The sequence below is a fragment of the Triticum aestivum genome, chromosome 3A (assembly GCF_018294505.1).
Source record: "Triticum aestivum cultivar Chinese Spring chromosome 3A, IWGSC CS RefSeq v2.1, whole genome shotgun sequence".
NCBI lineage: Eukaryota > Viridiplantae > Streptophyta > Magnoliopsida > Poales > Poaceae > Triticum > Triticum aestivum.
This window is the reverse complement of record NC_057800.1, coordinates 493,360,268-493,377,230: the sequence shown is the minus strand read 5'-3', so window position 1 is coordinate 493,377,230 and position 16,963 is coordinate 493,360,268. Positions and strand designations below refer to the sequence as shown.

The window sequence follows — 16,963 nt, the reverse complement described above, 5'->3', positions numbered from 1 at the left end:
CCCCTTGCTGGATCAAGGCGTAGGAGACGTCACCGGGCTATACGTGTGTTGAACGCGGAGGTGTCGTCCGTTCAACACTAGGATCTCCGGTGATTTGGATCATGATGAGTACGACTCCTTCAACCCCGTTCTCTTGAACGCTTCCGCTTAGCGATCTACAAGGGTATGTAGATGCACTCTCCTTCCCCTCGTTGCTGGTTTCTCCATAGATAGATCTTGGTGACACGTAGGAAAATTTTGAATTTCTGCTACGTTCCCCAACAGTGGCATCATGAGCTAGGTCTATGCGTAGTTTCTATGCACGAGTAGAACACAAAGTAGTTGTGGGCGTTGATTTTGTTCAATATGCTTACCGTTACTAGTCCAATCTTGATTCGGCGGCATCGTGGGATGAAGCGGCCCGGACCGACCTTACATGTACTCTTACGTGAGACTGGTTCCACCGACTGACATGCACTAGTTGCATAAGGTGGCTAGCGGGTGTCTGTCTCTCCCACTTTAGTCGGATCGGATTCGATGAAAAGGGTCCTTATGAAGGGTAAATAGCAATTGGCATATCACGTTGTGGTTTTTGCGTAGGTAAGAAACGTTCTTGCTAGAAACCCATAGCAGCCACGTAAAAACTTGCAACAACAATTAGAGGACGTCTAACTTGTTTTTGCAGCATATGCCTTGTGATGTGATATGGCCAAAGGATGTGATGAATGATATATGTGATGTATGAGATGATCATGTTCTTGTAATAGGAATCACGACTTGCATGTCGATGAGTATGACAACCGGCAGGAGCCATAGGAGTTGTCTTAATTTATTTATGACCTGCGTGTCAACATAAACGTCATGTAATTACTTTACTTTATTGCTAACCGTTAGCTATAGTAGTAGAAGTAATAGTTGGCGAGACAACTTCATGAAGACACAATGATGGAGATCATGGTGTCATGCTGGTGACAACGATGATCATGGAGCCCCGAAGATGCAGATCAAAAGGAGCAAAATGATATTGGCCATATCATGTCACTATTTGATTGCATGTGATGTTTATCATGTTTTACATCTTATTTGCTTAGAACGACGGTAGCTTAAATAAGATGATCCCTCACTAAAATTTCAAGAAAGTGTTCCCCCTAACTGTGCACCGTTGCGAAAGTTCGTCGTTTCGAAGCACCACGTGATGATCGGGTGTGATGGATTCTTACGTTCGAATACAACGGGTGTTGACGAGCCTAGCATGTACAGACATGGCCTCAGAACACATGCGAAACACTTAGGTTAACTTGACAAGCCAAGCATGTACAGACATGGCCTCGGAACACAAGAGACCGAAAGGTCGAGCATGAGTCGTATGGTAGATACGATCAACATGAAGATGTTCACCAATGATGACTAGTCCGTCTCACGTGATGATCGGACACGGCCTAGTTGACTCAGATCATGTAATCACTTAGATGACTAGAGGGATGTCTATCTGAGCGGGAGTTCATAAGATGAACTTAATTATCCTGAACATAGTCAAAAGGTCTTCGCAAATTATGTCGTAGCTCGCGCTTCAGTTCTACTGTTTAGATATGTTCCTAGAGAAAATTTAGTTGAAAGTTGATAGTAGCAATTATGCAGACTCGGTCCGTAAACTGAGGATTATCCTCATTGCAGACAGTAGAAGGCTTATGTCCTTAATGCACCGCTCAGTGTGCTGAACCTCGAACGTCGTCTGTGGATGTTGCGAACATCTGACATACACGTTTTGATGACTACATGATAGTTCAGTGCGTAATGCTAAATGGTTTAGAATTGAGGCACCAAAGACGTTTTGAAACATCGCAGAACATATGAGATGTTTCAAGGACTGAAATTGGGATTTCAGGCTCGTGCCCACATCAAGAGGTATAAGACCTCCGACGATTTTCTTAGCCTGCAAACTAAGGGAGAAAAGCTCAATTGTTGAGCTTGTGCTCAGATTGTCTGAGTACAACAATCATTTGAATCGAGTGGGAGTTGATCTTCCAGATGAGATAGTGATGTTTCTCCGAGGTCATTACCACCAAGCTGCTAGAGCTTCGTGATGAACTATAATATATCAGGGGCATATGTGATGATCCTTGAGATATTCGCGATGTTTGACACCACAAAAGTAGAAATCAAGAAGGAGCATCAATTGTTGATGGTTGGTGAAACCACTAGTTTCAAGAAGGGCAAGGGCAAGAAGGGATACTTCATGAAACGACAAATCAGCTGCTGCTCTAGTGAAGAAACCCAAGTTTGAACCCAAACCCGAGACTAAGTGCTTCTGTAATAAGGGGAACAACCACTGGAGCAGAATTACCCTAGATACTTGGTAGATGAGAAGGCTGGCAAGGTCGATAGAAGTATATTGGATATACATTGTGTACTTTACTAGTACTCCTAGTAGCACCATGGTACTGGATACCGGTTCAGTTGCTAAGTGTTAGTAAACTCGAAATAAAAGGTTGCGGAGTAAACGGAGACTAGCTAAAGGTGAGCTGGCGATATGTGTTGGAAGTTTTTCCCAAGCTTGATGTGATCAAGCATCGCACGCTCCCTCTACGATCGAGATTGGTGTTTGCGTTGAGCATAGACATGATTGGATTATGTCTATCGCAATACGGTTATTCATTTAAGGATAATAATGGTTACTCTGTTTATTTGAATAGTACCTTCAATGGTCTTGCACCTAAAATGAATGGTTTATTGAATCTCGATCGTAGTGATACACATGTTCATGCCAAAAGATATAAGATAGTAATGATAGTACCACCTACTTGTGGCACTGCCACGTGAGTCATATCGGTATAAAATGCATGAAGAAGCTCCATGTTGATGGATCTTTGGGCTCACTCGTTTTTGAAAAGTTTGAGACATGTGAACCATGTCTATTGGTGTATATGCATGAAGAAACTCCATGCAAATGGACCGTTTGGACTCACTTGATTTTGAATCACTTGAGACATGCAAATCATACCACATGGGCAAGATGACTGAAAGCCTCGTTTTCAGTAAAATGGAACTAGAAAGCAACTTGTTGGAAGTAATACATTTTGATGTGTGCAGTCCAATGAGTGCTGAGGCATGTAGTGGATATCGTTATGTTCTTACTTCACAGATGATTTGAGTAGATGTTGAGTATATTTACTTGATGAATCACGATTCTGAATTATTGAAAGGTTCAAGTAATTTCAGGGTGAAGTTGAAAGATCGTCGTGACAAGAGGATAAAATATCTATGATATGATCATAGAGATGAATATCTGAATTACGAGTTTGGCACAGAATTAAGACATTGTGGAAATCGTTTCACAACTAATACAGCCTGGAACACCATAGTGTGATGATGTGTCCGAACATCATAACTGCACCCTATTGGATATGATGCGTATCATGATGTCTCTTATCGAATTACCACTATCGTTCATGGGTTAGGCATTAGAGACAACCGCACTCACTTTAATAGGGCACCACGTAATTCCGATGAGACGACACCGTATGAACTATGGTTTAGAGAAACCTAAGCTATTGTTTCTTAAAAGTTTGGGGCTGCGACACTTATGTGAAAAGTTTCAGGCTGATAAGCTCGAACCCAAAGCGGATAAATGCATCTTCATAGGACACCCAAAACAGTTGGGTATACCTCCTAATTCAGATCCGAAAGCAATAGGGATTGTTTCTAGAATCGGGTCCTTTCTCGAGGAAAAGTTTCTCTCGAAAGAATTGAGTGGGAGGATGGTGGAGACTTGATGAGGTTATTGAACCGTCACTTCAACTAGTGTATAGCAGGGCACAAAGAGTTGTTCCTATGGCACCTACACCAATTGAAGTGGAAGCTTATGATATTGATCATGAGACTTCGGATCAAGTCACTCCCAAACCTCGTAGGATGACAAGGATGCGTACTACTTCAGAGTGGTACGTAATCCTGTCTTGGAAGTCATGTTGCTAGACAACAATGAACCTACGAGCTATGGAGAAGCGATGGTGGGCCTGGATTCCAAAATGGCTCGAGGCCATATAATCCGAGAGAGGATCCATATATGAAAACAAAGTGTAGACTTTGGAAGAACTACTTGATGGTCGTAAGGCTTTTAGGTACATATGGATTTTAAAAGGAAGACGGACAATGATGGTAAGTATCACCATTAAGGAAGCTCGACTTGTCGTTAAGATGTTTTCCGACAAGTTCAAGGAGTTGACTACGATGAGACTTTCTCACTCGTAGCGATGCTAAGAGTCTGTTGGAATTATATTAGCGATTACTGCATTATTTATGAAATCTTGCAGATAGGATGTCAAAACATTGTTTCCTCGATGATTTTCTTGAGGAAAGGTTGTATGTGATACAACCGGAAGGTTTTGTCAATCCTGAAAGATGCTAATAAGTATGCAAAGCTCCAGCAATCCTTCTAAGGACTGGAGTAAGCATCTCGGAGTTGGAATGTATGCTTTGATGAGATGATCAAAGATTTTGGGTGTATGCAAAGTTTATGAGAAACTTGTATTTTCAAAGAAGTGAGTGGGAGCACTATAGAATTTCTGATGAGTATATGTTGTTGATCAGAAATGACGTAGAATTTCTGGAAAGCATATAGGGTTATTTGGAAAGTGTTTTTCAATGGAAATCCTGGATTAATCTACTTAAACATTGAGCATCAAGATCTATAAGGATAGATCAAAACTCTTAATGGTACTTTCAAATGAGCACATACCTTGACATGATCTTGAAGGTGTTCAAGATGGATCAGTCAAAGAAGGATTTCTTGCCTGAGTTGTAAGGTATGAAGTTAAGACTTAAAGCTCGACCACGGCAGAAGAAAGAGGAAGGACGAAGGTCGTCCCCTATGCTTTTGTCATAGGCTCTATACGGTGTGCCATGCTGAGTACCGCACCTGATGTGTGCCTTGCCACATATCTGGCAAGAGGGTACAAAGGTAATCTAGGAGTAGATCACCAGATAGCAGTCTAAATTATCCTTAGAGGAATAAGGATATGTTTCTCAGTTATGGAGGTGATAAAGAGTTCGACGTAAAGAGTTACGTCGATGCTTGCTTAACACCTATCCGGATAGCTCTGAGTAGAGATACCGGATACGTATAATGGAGCAACAATTTAGAATAGCTCCAAGTAGAACAGTTATTTGAAATGGCTCCAAATGTAGCGTAGTAGTTGCATCCACAAGATAACATAGAAATTTGCGAAGTACATACGGATCTGAATGTTGCAGACCCGTTGACTAAAACCTCTCTCACAAGCATAACATGATCAAACCCAGAACTCTTTGGGTGTTAGTCACATGGGGATGTGACCTTGAGTGTTAATCACATAGCGATGTGAACTGGATTATTGACTCTAGTGCAAGTGGGAGACTGTTGGAAATATGCCCTAGAGGCAATAATAAATTAGTTATTATTATATTTCCTTGTTCATGATAATCGTTTATTATCCATGCTAGAATTGTATTGATAGGAAACTCAGATACATGTGTGGATACATAGACAACACCATGTCCCTAGTAAGCCTCTAGTTGACTAGCTCGTTGATCAATAGATGGCTACGGTTTCCTGACCATGGACATTGGATGTCATTGATAACGGGATCACATCATTAGAAGAATGATGTGATGGACAAGACCCAATCCTAAGCCTAGCACAAGATCATGTAGTTCGTATGCTAAAGCTTTTCTAATGTCAAGTATCATTTCTTTAGACCATGAGATTGTGCAACTCCCGGATACCGTAGGAATACTTTGGGTGTGCCAAACATCACAACGTAACTGGGTGGCTATAAAGGTACATTACAGGTATCTCCGAAAGTGTCTGTTGGGTTGGCACGAATCGAGACTGGGATTTGTCACTCCGTGTAAACGAAGAGGTATCTCTGGGCCCACTCGATAGGACATCATCATAATGTGCACAATGTGATCAAGGAGTTGATCACAGGATGATGTGTTACGGAACGAGTAAAGAGACTTGCCGGTAACGAGATTGAACAAGGTATCGGGATACCAACGATCGAATCTCGGGCAAGTATCGTACCGCTAGACAAAGGGAATTGTATACGAGATTGATTAAGTCCTTGACATCATGGTTCATCCGATGAGATCACCGTGGAACATGTGGGAGCTAACATGGGTATCCAGATCCCGCTGTTGGTTATTGACCGGAGAGTCATCTCGGTCATGTCTGCATGTCTCCCGAACCCGTAGGGTCTACACACTTAAGGTTCGATGACGCTGGGGTTATAGGGAAAGTATGTATGCGGTTACCGAATGTTGTTCGGAGTCCCGGATGAGATCCCGGACGTCACGAGGAGTTCCGGAATGGTCCGGAGGTAAAGATTTATATATGGGAAGTCCTGTTTTGGTCACCGAAAAAGTTTCGGGTTTTATCGGTAACGTACCGGGACCACCGGGAGGGTCCGGGGGGTCCACCAGGTGGGGCCACAAGCCCCGGAGGGCTGCATGGGCCAAGTGTGGGAGGGGACCAGCCCCAGGTGGGCTGGTGCGCCCCCCCCCCCCACAAGGGCCCAAGGCGCCTAAAGGGGAGGAGGGGGCAAACCCTAAGGGCAGATGGGCCTTAGGGCCCATGCCTGGTGCGCCTCCCTCTCCCCCTCCCCTTGGCCGCCCCCTAGATGGGATCTAGGGGCTGCCGCCACCCCTAGTGAGGGAACCCTAGGTGGGGGCGCAGCCCCTCCCCACCCCCTATATATACTTGAGGTTTGGGGCTGCCCAAGACACGGAATTCTCTCTTGTTGGTGCAGTCCTACCCCTCTCCCTCCTCGTCTCTCGTAGTGCTTAGCGAAGCCCTGCTGCAATCCCGCGCTCCTCCACCACCACCACGCCGTCGTGATGTTGCTGGATGGAGTCTTCCCCAACCTCTCCTTCTCCCCTTGCTAGATCAAGGCGTAGGAGACGTCACCGGGCTGTACGTGTGTTGAACGCGGAGGTGCCGTCCGTTCGGCACTAGGATCTCCGGTGATTTGGATCACGACGAGTACGACTCCTTCAACCCCGTTCTCTTGAACGCTTCCGCTTAGCGATCTACAAGGGTATGTAGATGCACTCTCCTTCCCCTCGTTGCTGGTTTCTCCATAGATAGATCTTGGTGACACGTAGGAAAATTTTGAATTTCTGCTACGTTCCCCAACATAAGTTACCGGCGCAGGGCTTCGCCTAAGCACTACGATGATATGACCGAGGTGTGTAACTGTGGAGGGGGGCACCGCACACGGCTAAGAGAAACTTTGCTGTGCCTTTGGGATGCCCCCTCCCACGTATATAAAGGGGGGAGGAGAGGAGGCTGGCCATAAGGGGGCGATCCATAGGGAGGAATCCTATTTGGACTCCCGGTCCAAGTAGGATTCGCCCCCCCCCCCCCTTTCCTATTCCAACTAGGAGAAGGAGGGAAGGGGAAGGAGGGGGGCGTCGCCCCCTCCTAGTCCAATTCGGACCAGCCCATGGGGGGGCGCGGCCACCCCTTGAGACCCCTCTCTCCTTTCCCCTAAAGCCCATTAAGCCCCATTACTCTCCCGGGCGGTTCCGGTAACCTCCCGGTATTCCGTAAAATAACCGAAACACTTCGAAACCATTCTGGTGTCCGAATATAACCTTCCAATATATCGATCTTTATGTCTCAACCATTTCGAGACTCCTTGCCATGTCCGTGATCTCATCCGGGACTCCAAACAAACTTCAGTTCATCAAAACATGAAACTCATAATACAAATCGTCGTCGAACGCTAAGCGTGCAGACCCTGCGGGTTCGAGAACTATGTAGCCATGACCGAGACATATCTCTGGTTAATAACTAATAGCGGAACCTGGATGCCCATATTGGCTCCTACATATTCTACGAAGATCTTTATCGGTCAAACCGCACAACAACATACGTTGTTCCCTTTGTCATTGGTATGTTACTTGCCCGAGATTCGATCGTCGGTATCATCATACCTAGTTCAATCTCGTTATCGACAAGTCTCTTTACTCGTTCCGTAATGCATCATCCCGTGGCTAACTCATTAGACACATTGCTTGCAAGGCTCATAGTGATGTGCATTACCGAGAGGGCCCAGAGATACCTCTCCGATACACGAAGTGACAAATCCTAATCTAGATCTATGCCAACTGAACAAACACCATCGGAGACACCTTTAGAGCATCTTTATAATCACCCAGTTACGTTGTGACGTTTGATAGCACCCAAGGTGTTCCTCCGGTATTCGGGAGTTGCATAATCTCATAGTCTGAGGAACATGTATAAGTCATGAAGAAAGCAATAGCAGAAAAAACTAAATGATCATTATGCTAGGCTAATAGATGGGTCTTGTCCATCACATCATTCTCTAATGATGTGATCCCGTTCATCAAATGACAACACATGTCTATGGCTAGGAAACTTAACCATCTTTGATTAACGAGCTAGTCAAGTAGAGGCATACTAGGGACACTCTGTTTGTCTATGTATCCACACATGTACTAAGTTTCCGGTTAATACAATTCTAGTATGAATAATTAACATTTATCATGATATAAGGAAATATAAACAACAACTTTATTATTGCCTCTATGTCATATTTCCTTCACCCAACAGGTGTCGTGTGTTCGGTGCTTGATCGGTACAGATCATGAAGTTGTACGACTACATCAACCACGTTGATAAATGCTTCCGTTTAGCCATCTACAAGGTTATGTAGATGCTCACCCCTCCTCGTAGCTATGCATCTCCATGGATAGATCTTGTGTGTGCATAGAATTTTTTTTGCTTTCCATACAATGTTTCCCAACAGGTTTTAATGAGATAAGCGCTAATAAACCTCTAGATCTATCCCACATAATACTCTATCGAATGTTGCATTTTACCGTATTTTTTTGGCCTTTCCCCCCTATTTTCCGAGGTGTTTCGCGCAAAATGGGAAATTGCGTGCCTAACGGGCCAACATGCCTGGGTGTGTCGCGTGCCAACCCACATCGCCCCCGTGTCATGCCTGGGCTGCTACCCGCAGCACATGGGCTGGCACGGCACAACCCGACTATTAATCGTGCCATGGCGGGTCATGTCGAGCTAGGCACAATTGCGGTGGGCCGGGCCGGCCTATTTGGCCAGCTTTGCTATGAGATGTCTATGATGACTTCTTCAATTTTAATATGTTGTGTCGGCTTAGTATCTCGGAGGTTATACAGATATGGAGACCACATGCACAACGACGAGGGCTTGGACCACCATGAGCAGGATGGCAAGCCCGACGACGACTTCGAGGCTCTATTGGAAAAGGCAAAGTCTAGGAGGCATCTAGGCACGCTTAGGCACTGGGCAATGACCAAATGCCTCGTCAAGGGCACAAGCGGAATTCTAGGCATGCAAGCAAGAAATTGTAGACTAAAGTGAGAAATCAAGCTATATTGCACCAACAGATCAAATTGAGCCTCTTCCAATTGCAATAGCCGATAATTTGTTCACTTATAATCTCTAAATCAATACTGATACACATATAATATCCAAATACAAACTGACAATCAAAAGTGTATCTCTGCCTAGGCTACACTTAGGGCGTCTAAGCACCGCCTAGGCGCTAGGCTAAGGTCAACCGTCTCGCTTACGCCTAACGCTTTTTCCATCAATTCCTGTGGAGACTCGGTCCTGACGACGATGCTTGAAATTATGATAAGTAACGTGGATATCCCACCTAATGCTTATCATACTTTCGAACAATGGTGTCGATTTTGGCAATGAGGGCGACTCAATTCAGGCGGCGATATTGAGATCAATTTCACTCCCCTGATGAGAAAAAATATGCTAACCATCTGCGGGACACATACGGTAATCCTTGCAGAGATTCTTATGTGTCTCCCCAAATGGCTTGTATAATATATACCAACACTACTCAACTAGTCTGCCAGCAGTGATAGTGAACGTTATGCGCAGCTAGGAGGGAAGTTAAGGTTGTCGGCGGATAGAAGTGAAGAGGTTTCTTTTATAGCTGCAAGCAGCAGGTGGCTAAAAGGGAAGAGAGGTTTTGCTGAGACAGAGAGGACCCAAGTGAAGGAATCTTTTGACGAGAACTCCCTTCGGCTACTCAATTTTGAGGAGGGAGAGACACTTCTCCTCAAAAAAATTAGGAGTTAAATCTTTTTAGGGGTCGTTTAGAAAGGATTTAACTCCTCAAAATAAAATATGTTGAAGAGTTAAAGCCTTGCGAGGATCCGATTAGAGATGCTCTAAGTTCCCATGAGAAAAGAGTTAAAGTCCTTTGAGGGTCACTTAGAGATGCTCTAAGTTTCCATTTGAAAAGCTTAATCAAAGAAAATTGACAACACACACACGCACGCACGCACGCACGCACGCACGCACGCGCGCGCGCACACACACACACTAGCTATTTTGTCATAGTTGCACGTCCAGAATTGACATGAGCCATTAAGTACAAATTACCTAATGGGTAAGTCATTATCAATGACTTATTGTGTAGGGCTAGTATTAACTTTTCACTTTCACAAAAAAGAAAATAAATCATAGTGCCAATTAAAACAGGAGGGCAAGAATTGGTCCCATATATTTTCCTTTAAAAAAGGACTTTTATAACTACTAAATGTTCGGATTTTAGCAATAGGCAAAAACGATCCTTACTTTACTCTAATTATATATGTGCATGTAATAGAATGACTAATTTTCTTTTCACGTGCATCCCTCCCTTTAATTACATGCATATATGCACTAAAGGACGAAAAGCTGATGTCATTCTAAATTCTTTCTTTTTTTTTAATTTTTAAAATGTTTTGTAGCTCAAACCGTCGCTCTGATTGAAAATCCATTTTCACATAAAAAATTCATCGCGATAAGATTTTCGAAACGAGATCCCATGTTGGTATGTTATGACGATATTTTTTTCAAGTCCAAAGTTACCACGCCTGGACTACGTAAGCTATCACCACAACAGTACGTAACTTATCATAGTGTTTGCACCGAAGTTATCACGGGGATGTTTCGACTACTTTATCAATGCGTCGAAGTTATCATCGGGTCTACGGTTCACACATACCATATTTACACATAAGTACCGGATATTTTTTTTAACAATTCTGTCCCCTCCCCACCTTCGATCAAAGTTCTTCTTTTAAACACAATATAAATGCGGGCGCTCATACACACACACATATGCTAACCCCTATAAACGTACACACGGACACCCTGCCCCTATGAGCATCCGAGAGACTAGGCCAACACTTCATCTTGAGATTGACAAAAGTCACCACAGATGCCTTTGTAGTTAATGCGTTGTTTTTTACTTAACAGGTCTACGGTGTGTATATTATCATGTTATTTACACCCAAGTTATCATGAGTATGTTTTTCAATTCCCTCGGGTCAAAGTTACCATGATGATTGTACCTAGATTAGAAGGTCCATGGTGCGAAAGTTACCATGCTACTTACATAGAAATTATCGGAGTATGCTTCAACAGTTTTCTCTTTGGGTCAAAGTTAAACACAATGTTTGTACGTAAGCTACCAGGTCCGCAGTGCGTATATTACCATCATATACATAGAAATTAGCAGCGATATGTTTTCAAACAAAAAAATCCCGGTCTAAAGTTACCGCGGTGTTTTTAGGTAAGTTATGAAGGATGTGGTGCATAAATTACCATGCTCTTTAAAAAGAAATTATCGGATTATGTTTCATACTTTTCCCCTTGGGTCAAACTTACCATGCTAAGGATATGTAAGTTATCAGGTCAGCGTGTGAAAATTACCATGATAATTGCACGGAAGTTATCGTTGTATGTTTCAACAAACTCCCCTCCCCCGTCAAAGTTACCAGACCCGAGGTACATAAGTTATCAGGTTCACGGTGTGTAAATTACCATGCTATTCACACATAAGTTACCGGGGTATATTTCATCAACTTTTTTCCTGGTGAATAAAAGATTGTCGCGGTGTTGGCACGCAAGTTATCAGGTATGCGATTCCTAAACTACCATGCTATTCACACGGAAAAACCAGGGGTATATTGTATCATTTTTTCAGGTAAAGAAAAGGTTACTATGGTGTTGCCGCGTAAGTTATCGGATCTTATATTTCAACAATAAAAAAGGGTCAAAAAATTATTGCAATGTTTGTATGTAAATTACCAGGTTGGTGGTGTGTAAATTATCATACTACCCAACATATATTTCAAAACATTTTTTTCCTCGGGTTTACACACAATACAATGACTGGAGTTTGAATTCTACACGAAGAGAAACATTCATTTCTCGAGAGGTACAAACACAATGCATCAATCCTTGAAATAACTTGTCCATGGGTCTGCCCCCTCGTGAAAAACATTGTTGTTTTTTGTCTCTATCAAACAGAGTATAAAAGTCAGCTAACTGGAATCAGAAACACAAAAGTAGGCTTAGCCTGGGTGGTAGCGCACCTGCTCGTCAAAATCCTAACGTTCAGAAATTACATATGTCGTTAAAACAATTATTACTATCCTCTTGTGTGGCTTGAAATCACAATTCTGCACCTTAATAAATTTATAAGGTGATGATGTCTACATACATTCACCCCTTCACTCTGAATCCGGTACCCAACCAAGATCGCCGAGCCCGAAGGAGCAAGGGTGGATCATCAAATATCCGGTCTCGCGGTCGATGCTTGAGCTGTACGAAAGGCAACCTGAGCTGTGGCTTCTGGCAGAGCCGATAAGGCAAAACGAACTTATCCCTCTCCGGAACGTGGAAAATCGAACGAAAACGAGAGATTATCCCGAACATTTAGAACGTGGAGAATGGAATCGAGAGCGCCGCTGAAGATCGATTTTGGACGGCTGGAGGGAAGCGTCGAGGGCCCCGGGCTCACGGCACCACAGGTGGTCGCGTCTGAGGGATGTGCCGCAGCGCACCTACAGTGCCAACGACGCTCGACGCCTCCACCCGGCTTCTCCCGAGATGGAAATAATATCCCCTCGTGTTTTCAGTCAGACATGGCGTTGCTCGTGTGTCACGACAGGAGAAAGAAACGGACACCCGGTGCTGGTCTCGTTTTCGTTTTCGTTTTCTTTTCTTTCATGTCATTTCATTTTCTTTTCCTTTTTGCCCGGTTCAGTGAGTGGAGGTCAGCAACCGAGATCGCTCAATCGGCATGAGTACATACAACGAAAACTATGTACTACTCCCTGCAATCCAAAATAAATATCGCAGTTTTGAATTAAGGTTAGGATCGGACGAATACAAGACTTTGTTTTTTTAAGTATATATGTCAGTCGATTTGCAGACTAGTATGCTTCTTGATTTGTAAAATTAGAAGATACTAATGAACATGGCAGGAACAGTATACATAAACTCAAATGTTGTGGCATTGATTAGTTCACAATGTTTCACACTGCTGGTATAAATAGATTATTATCATCCAATATTGCCGTATATGCACTAATAAAGCTTCAGTTTTCAGCGTGGGGTCTTCTAACAGGAAAGATGGCCACAATGCAAGTAACTGAACACCCCTATCTAGTTCCTTAACTCTAGTTCATCACTTAAACTCAATCGCTTTGGCACAAGAAACAATGAATTGGCCTGTCATCTATTCAGCATTTCGGATGACTGGGCAGTGTTCACGAAAGTAGCGCTCTTGTTGAATCCTTCAAGTGCCATTATTCTTATTGCTTCCAAGCTCCTATGGAATGTGAAATCAAGCTGCAGAAACAGATTACTTGCATTATTGTTCGGTTGTGCCGCACTTGAATCAATATAAAGATCATTTTTTCGAAAGCATATACACTGGATAGGCGATGGTGCCTAAGCATGACAGAGAAGCGGTAAATATCAAATATTTTAAATTTCTATCAAGCATTCCAAACCTCTTCTTGTTCTTTTTTGGTGAATGGCCTGAGAACAAAGTTGGCAGGATCCATCTTCCCAGGTGGTCGTCCAATGCCTGCACCAATATCATCAAGAATATTTCAGACAATAGTAACATTGTTAGAAAAGGAGAAAAGTGACTGACAAAGTGACATACCAATTCTTAGACGTGGAAAATCACGATTTTGTTTGAGATGGTTGATAATGCTTCTCATCCTTGAGAAAAATAGCTCGTCAGAACAAAAAATACAAGAAAGAATTCCAGCTCATTGCAACTATTTTGTTAGGTTCTCCCAAGCTCTTCCCAGAACAATAACAAAGGAAAGGTTCACAAGGATAAAAATTATTACATTTACATTTTTTACTGTTGGTAATAAGATCTATATGAGGGAGAAATAAATGTACAAATGTCAGCATGCTAATTTTGTCTGTTGGGTACTAGGCTTAAGGAGAGGCTCTTGCCCCTGGGGGTTAGACAGAAGAATTTTTTCTTACTCTCCTAATTATTGCTTGCTTTATTCTACAAAGGGTCTTCTTTATATAGAGGCCTAACAATCCAATCTAAGGAACAAATCATAGATCTTATCTCTACTTGGCTTAAGGACCAAGCAAAATGATATCTTCCTAATTCAAAACTTCCTAACTAAGAGATCACGGGAATCATTTCACTAAATTGGCATTGGGTGGACCATGTACTGTGCGTACATAACATCAACACAGCCTGGAACCTTACAAGTTACAATCAATTTTTAAGATAACAATGCCATTACATTGCACTGAGTTCAAAGAACAGTTCCAAAAAGTATATGATTATTCTATGTTTTTGCTTAGTTAAACTTAAGAGTGCTTAGCGATTATATGTCTACAAAGTCATGAGGCTTTCATCCTATAGTTCGTAAAATAAAGGACCGGACAATAGGTTATGTATTTATACAGGAAATGTGTTTCATTAAAGAAGTAGAAAAGACTGGAGTACCCATTATGCCCGCCATGTCCACCTTTTGGCAGTAGACGCAATTTTGCGAAGGGTAAATCCAGATCATCATACATCTGCAGAGAAGAGAAGAATGATGTTGGAACCAAATTATAACGATCCGTGATAAAAGGAACCAAATCAAGATTAACATTTACCACAACGACTTGATTAAGTGGTATCTTGAAATATGAAACCAGCTGCCCAACCTGTACAATTCAGGGCGTCAAACAAGGGAACAACGGAAGAAGTAGTTTCAAGTTTGTTTTGCAAGCATTGTACTTACAGACTCACCGCTTGCATTCATAAATGTTTGCGGCTTGGCAAGCATGATAGGAACATCTCCGATACGACCTGAACGATTACAAACAATTTTACAAATGTCTATGCACCTACAGAATTTTAAAGGAGTAACATGCATATAGCGATGTTAAATAATCAGGAATAGATTATCCTGAAAACTTTGGTGGGAATATTACCTTTGCCAACCATTGCCTTGAACTGCATACTGCTGAGTGATACACCCTCTGCTTCTGCTATAGCATCAATCATCTCGAATCCAACCTGTGAAAAAATGGATACGGCCTTTACTTAAATAGAGATACTGTAGATATAAGTTATGTGCAATTCAATTCTATACAACAAAGTACGAAACAAGAGCAAACTTAAACCAAATGACAAGCAGTGCAGAATAACCAGTTTTGCTGCCTATAAAGTGTAGTATCCTTCATAATATATGCTCCATCCGTCCCAAAATAAGTGTCTCAACTTTAGTACAACTTTGAAGTTGTACTAAAGTTGAGACACTTATTTTGGGACGGAGGGAGTACTTTTATAGCATAATGACCTTGGATAAATAAGTATCTGGCTAGGACACTTGGCTGTTCCAAATTCTTTACCCAAAAAGTGGTGATTGGTCTAGACGATCATTCAGATACGGATACTGTCATACTGAGATAGTATAACATGAAATTTCTGATAACCACCATGATTACAAAATGTGTTTATCAACAACAGGTTAACAGCCCATCACAAAGACAATATCTTCAATCGGCCAGCTAAAACAGAAAGCAGTTTTACACTCGCAAAATTGCTAAAACAGAAAGCAGCTTTACACTCGCAAATTTGCTGCTGGCATGTTCCTACAATCACATACCAAATGTTCATGCCTACGACCTCACCATTCACTAATCAAAGCGTGCAACTATTTTGGCGTCCAACTCCAATATGTACCAATTCTCAACATTTCAACCCACGAGTAACTAGGATAATTCCACAATCCCACCGAGCAGAATGATGGGTTTTACAGTGAATAGAGCATGTACGGAAGCTTACGTTGTGGCGAGTCCTCTGGTACATCTTCCCGGGGTTCCCGAGCCCAACGAACAGCCACGGCTTCCGCGCGCCGCCGTCACCGACGGGCGCAGCTGACGAGGAGGCGGCCCGGCAAGCGGAGGCGGAGGAATAGCGCGACACACATCTAGGCCTTGCCCGCGCCAAAAAGGGGAGGGCCGAGGGGAGGCGGGAGGCCGAGGCGCCGGAGAGCAGCCGCATCGCCGCCGTCGTCGCCGGCACTACCAATTGGGCACCGGTAGTGTTTGGATGGGACAGGGGCCTGAACTCGGAGGAATGCTGGGCTTCTTAGGTTAGGTTAAATGGGCTAACCATGTAGGAGTAGGTAGTTAGATGAATTGGTCGTTTGGCCCAATCTAACCACACACACACACAAGACTTATTTCTCATTGCTAAAAAAACAAGGCTTATTTATCAAAATTAACCTAAAAAAGACTTATTGCTAAGAAAAACTTGATTCTAAAGAAAATACTTATTTCAAAAAAAAACTTGATTCTAAAAAGAGACTTATTTCACTTTCAAAAGAAAACTACTTATTTCACAAGTAGTTAATCCAATTAGCGGTCCTTCTTTACTGTCATTTTCGTCTGGACTAGGGATTCATATGTTGGCATGTTTTCGACCAAAAAAATATGACCATCTGTGGTTGTAATAATAACAATCAACAATCACTACATTGATAGTGTATCACCACTAGGCAATAATTTACATGTTTTTAGGCATTTCATTGTTTTTTTAGGGAAATTTAGGCATTTCATTGTTATGTACAAATAGGGAACTGAGTTTTCAAATGT

The 16,963-nt window shown here is 42.7% G+C and overlaps 1 protein-coding gene across 1 annotated transcript; it reads right to left on the bottom strand.

Annotated features, from left to right (window-relative positions):
• Positions 1–13,323: 13,323 nt before the first annotated feature.
• On the bottom strand, positions 13,324–16,473 carry LOC123061811 (peptidyl-tRNA hydrolase, mitochondrial). The gene is made up of 8 exons (XM_044485086.1): positions 16,152–16,473; positions 15,296–15,380; positions 15,103–15,170; positions 14,975–15,025; positions 14,820–14,893; positions 14,001–14,059; positions 13,843–13,919; positions 13,324–13,678 (listed from the first exon to the last, which is right to left on the bottom strand). The coding sequence occupies exons 1-8, from the start codon at positions 16,368–16,370 to the stop codon at positions 13,562–13,564; spliced, it is 750 nt and encodes a 249-aa protein (XP_044341021.1). The 5' UTR covers positions 16,371–16,473; the 3' UTR covers positions 13,324–13,561.
• Positions 16,474–16,963: the final 490 nt, after the last annotated feature.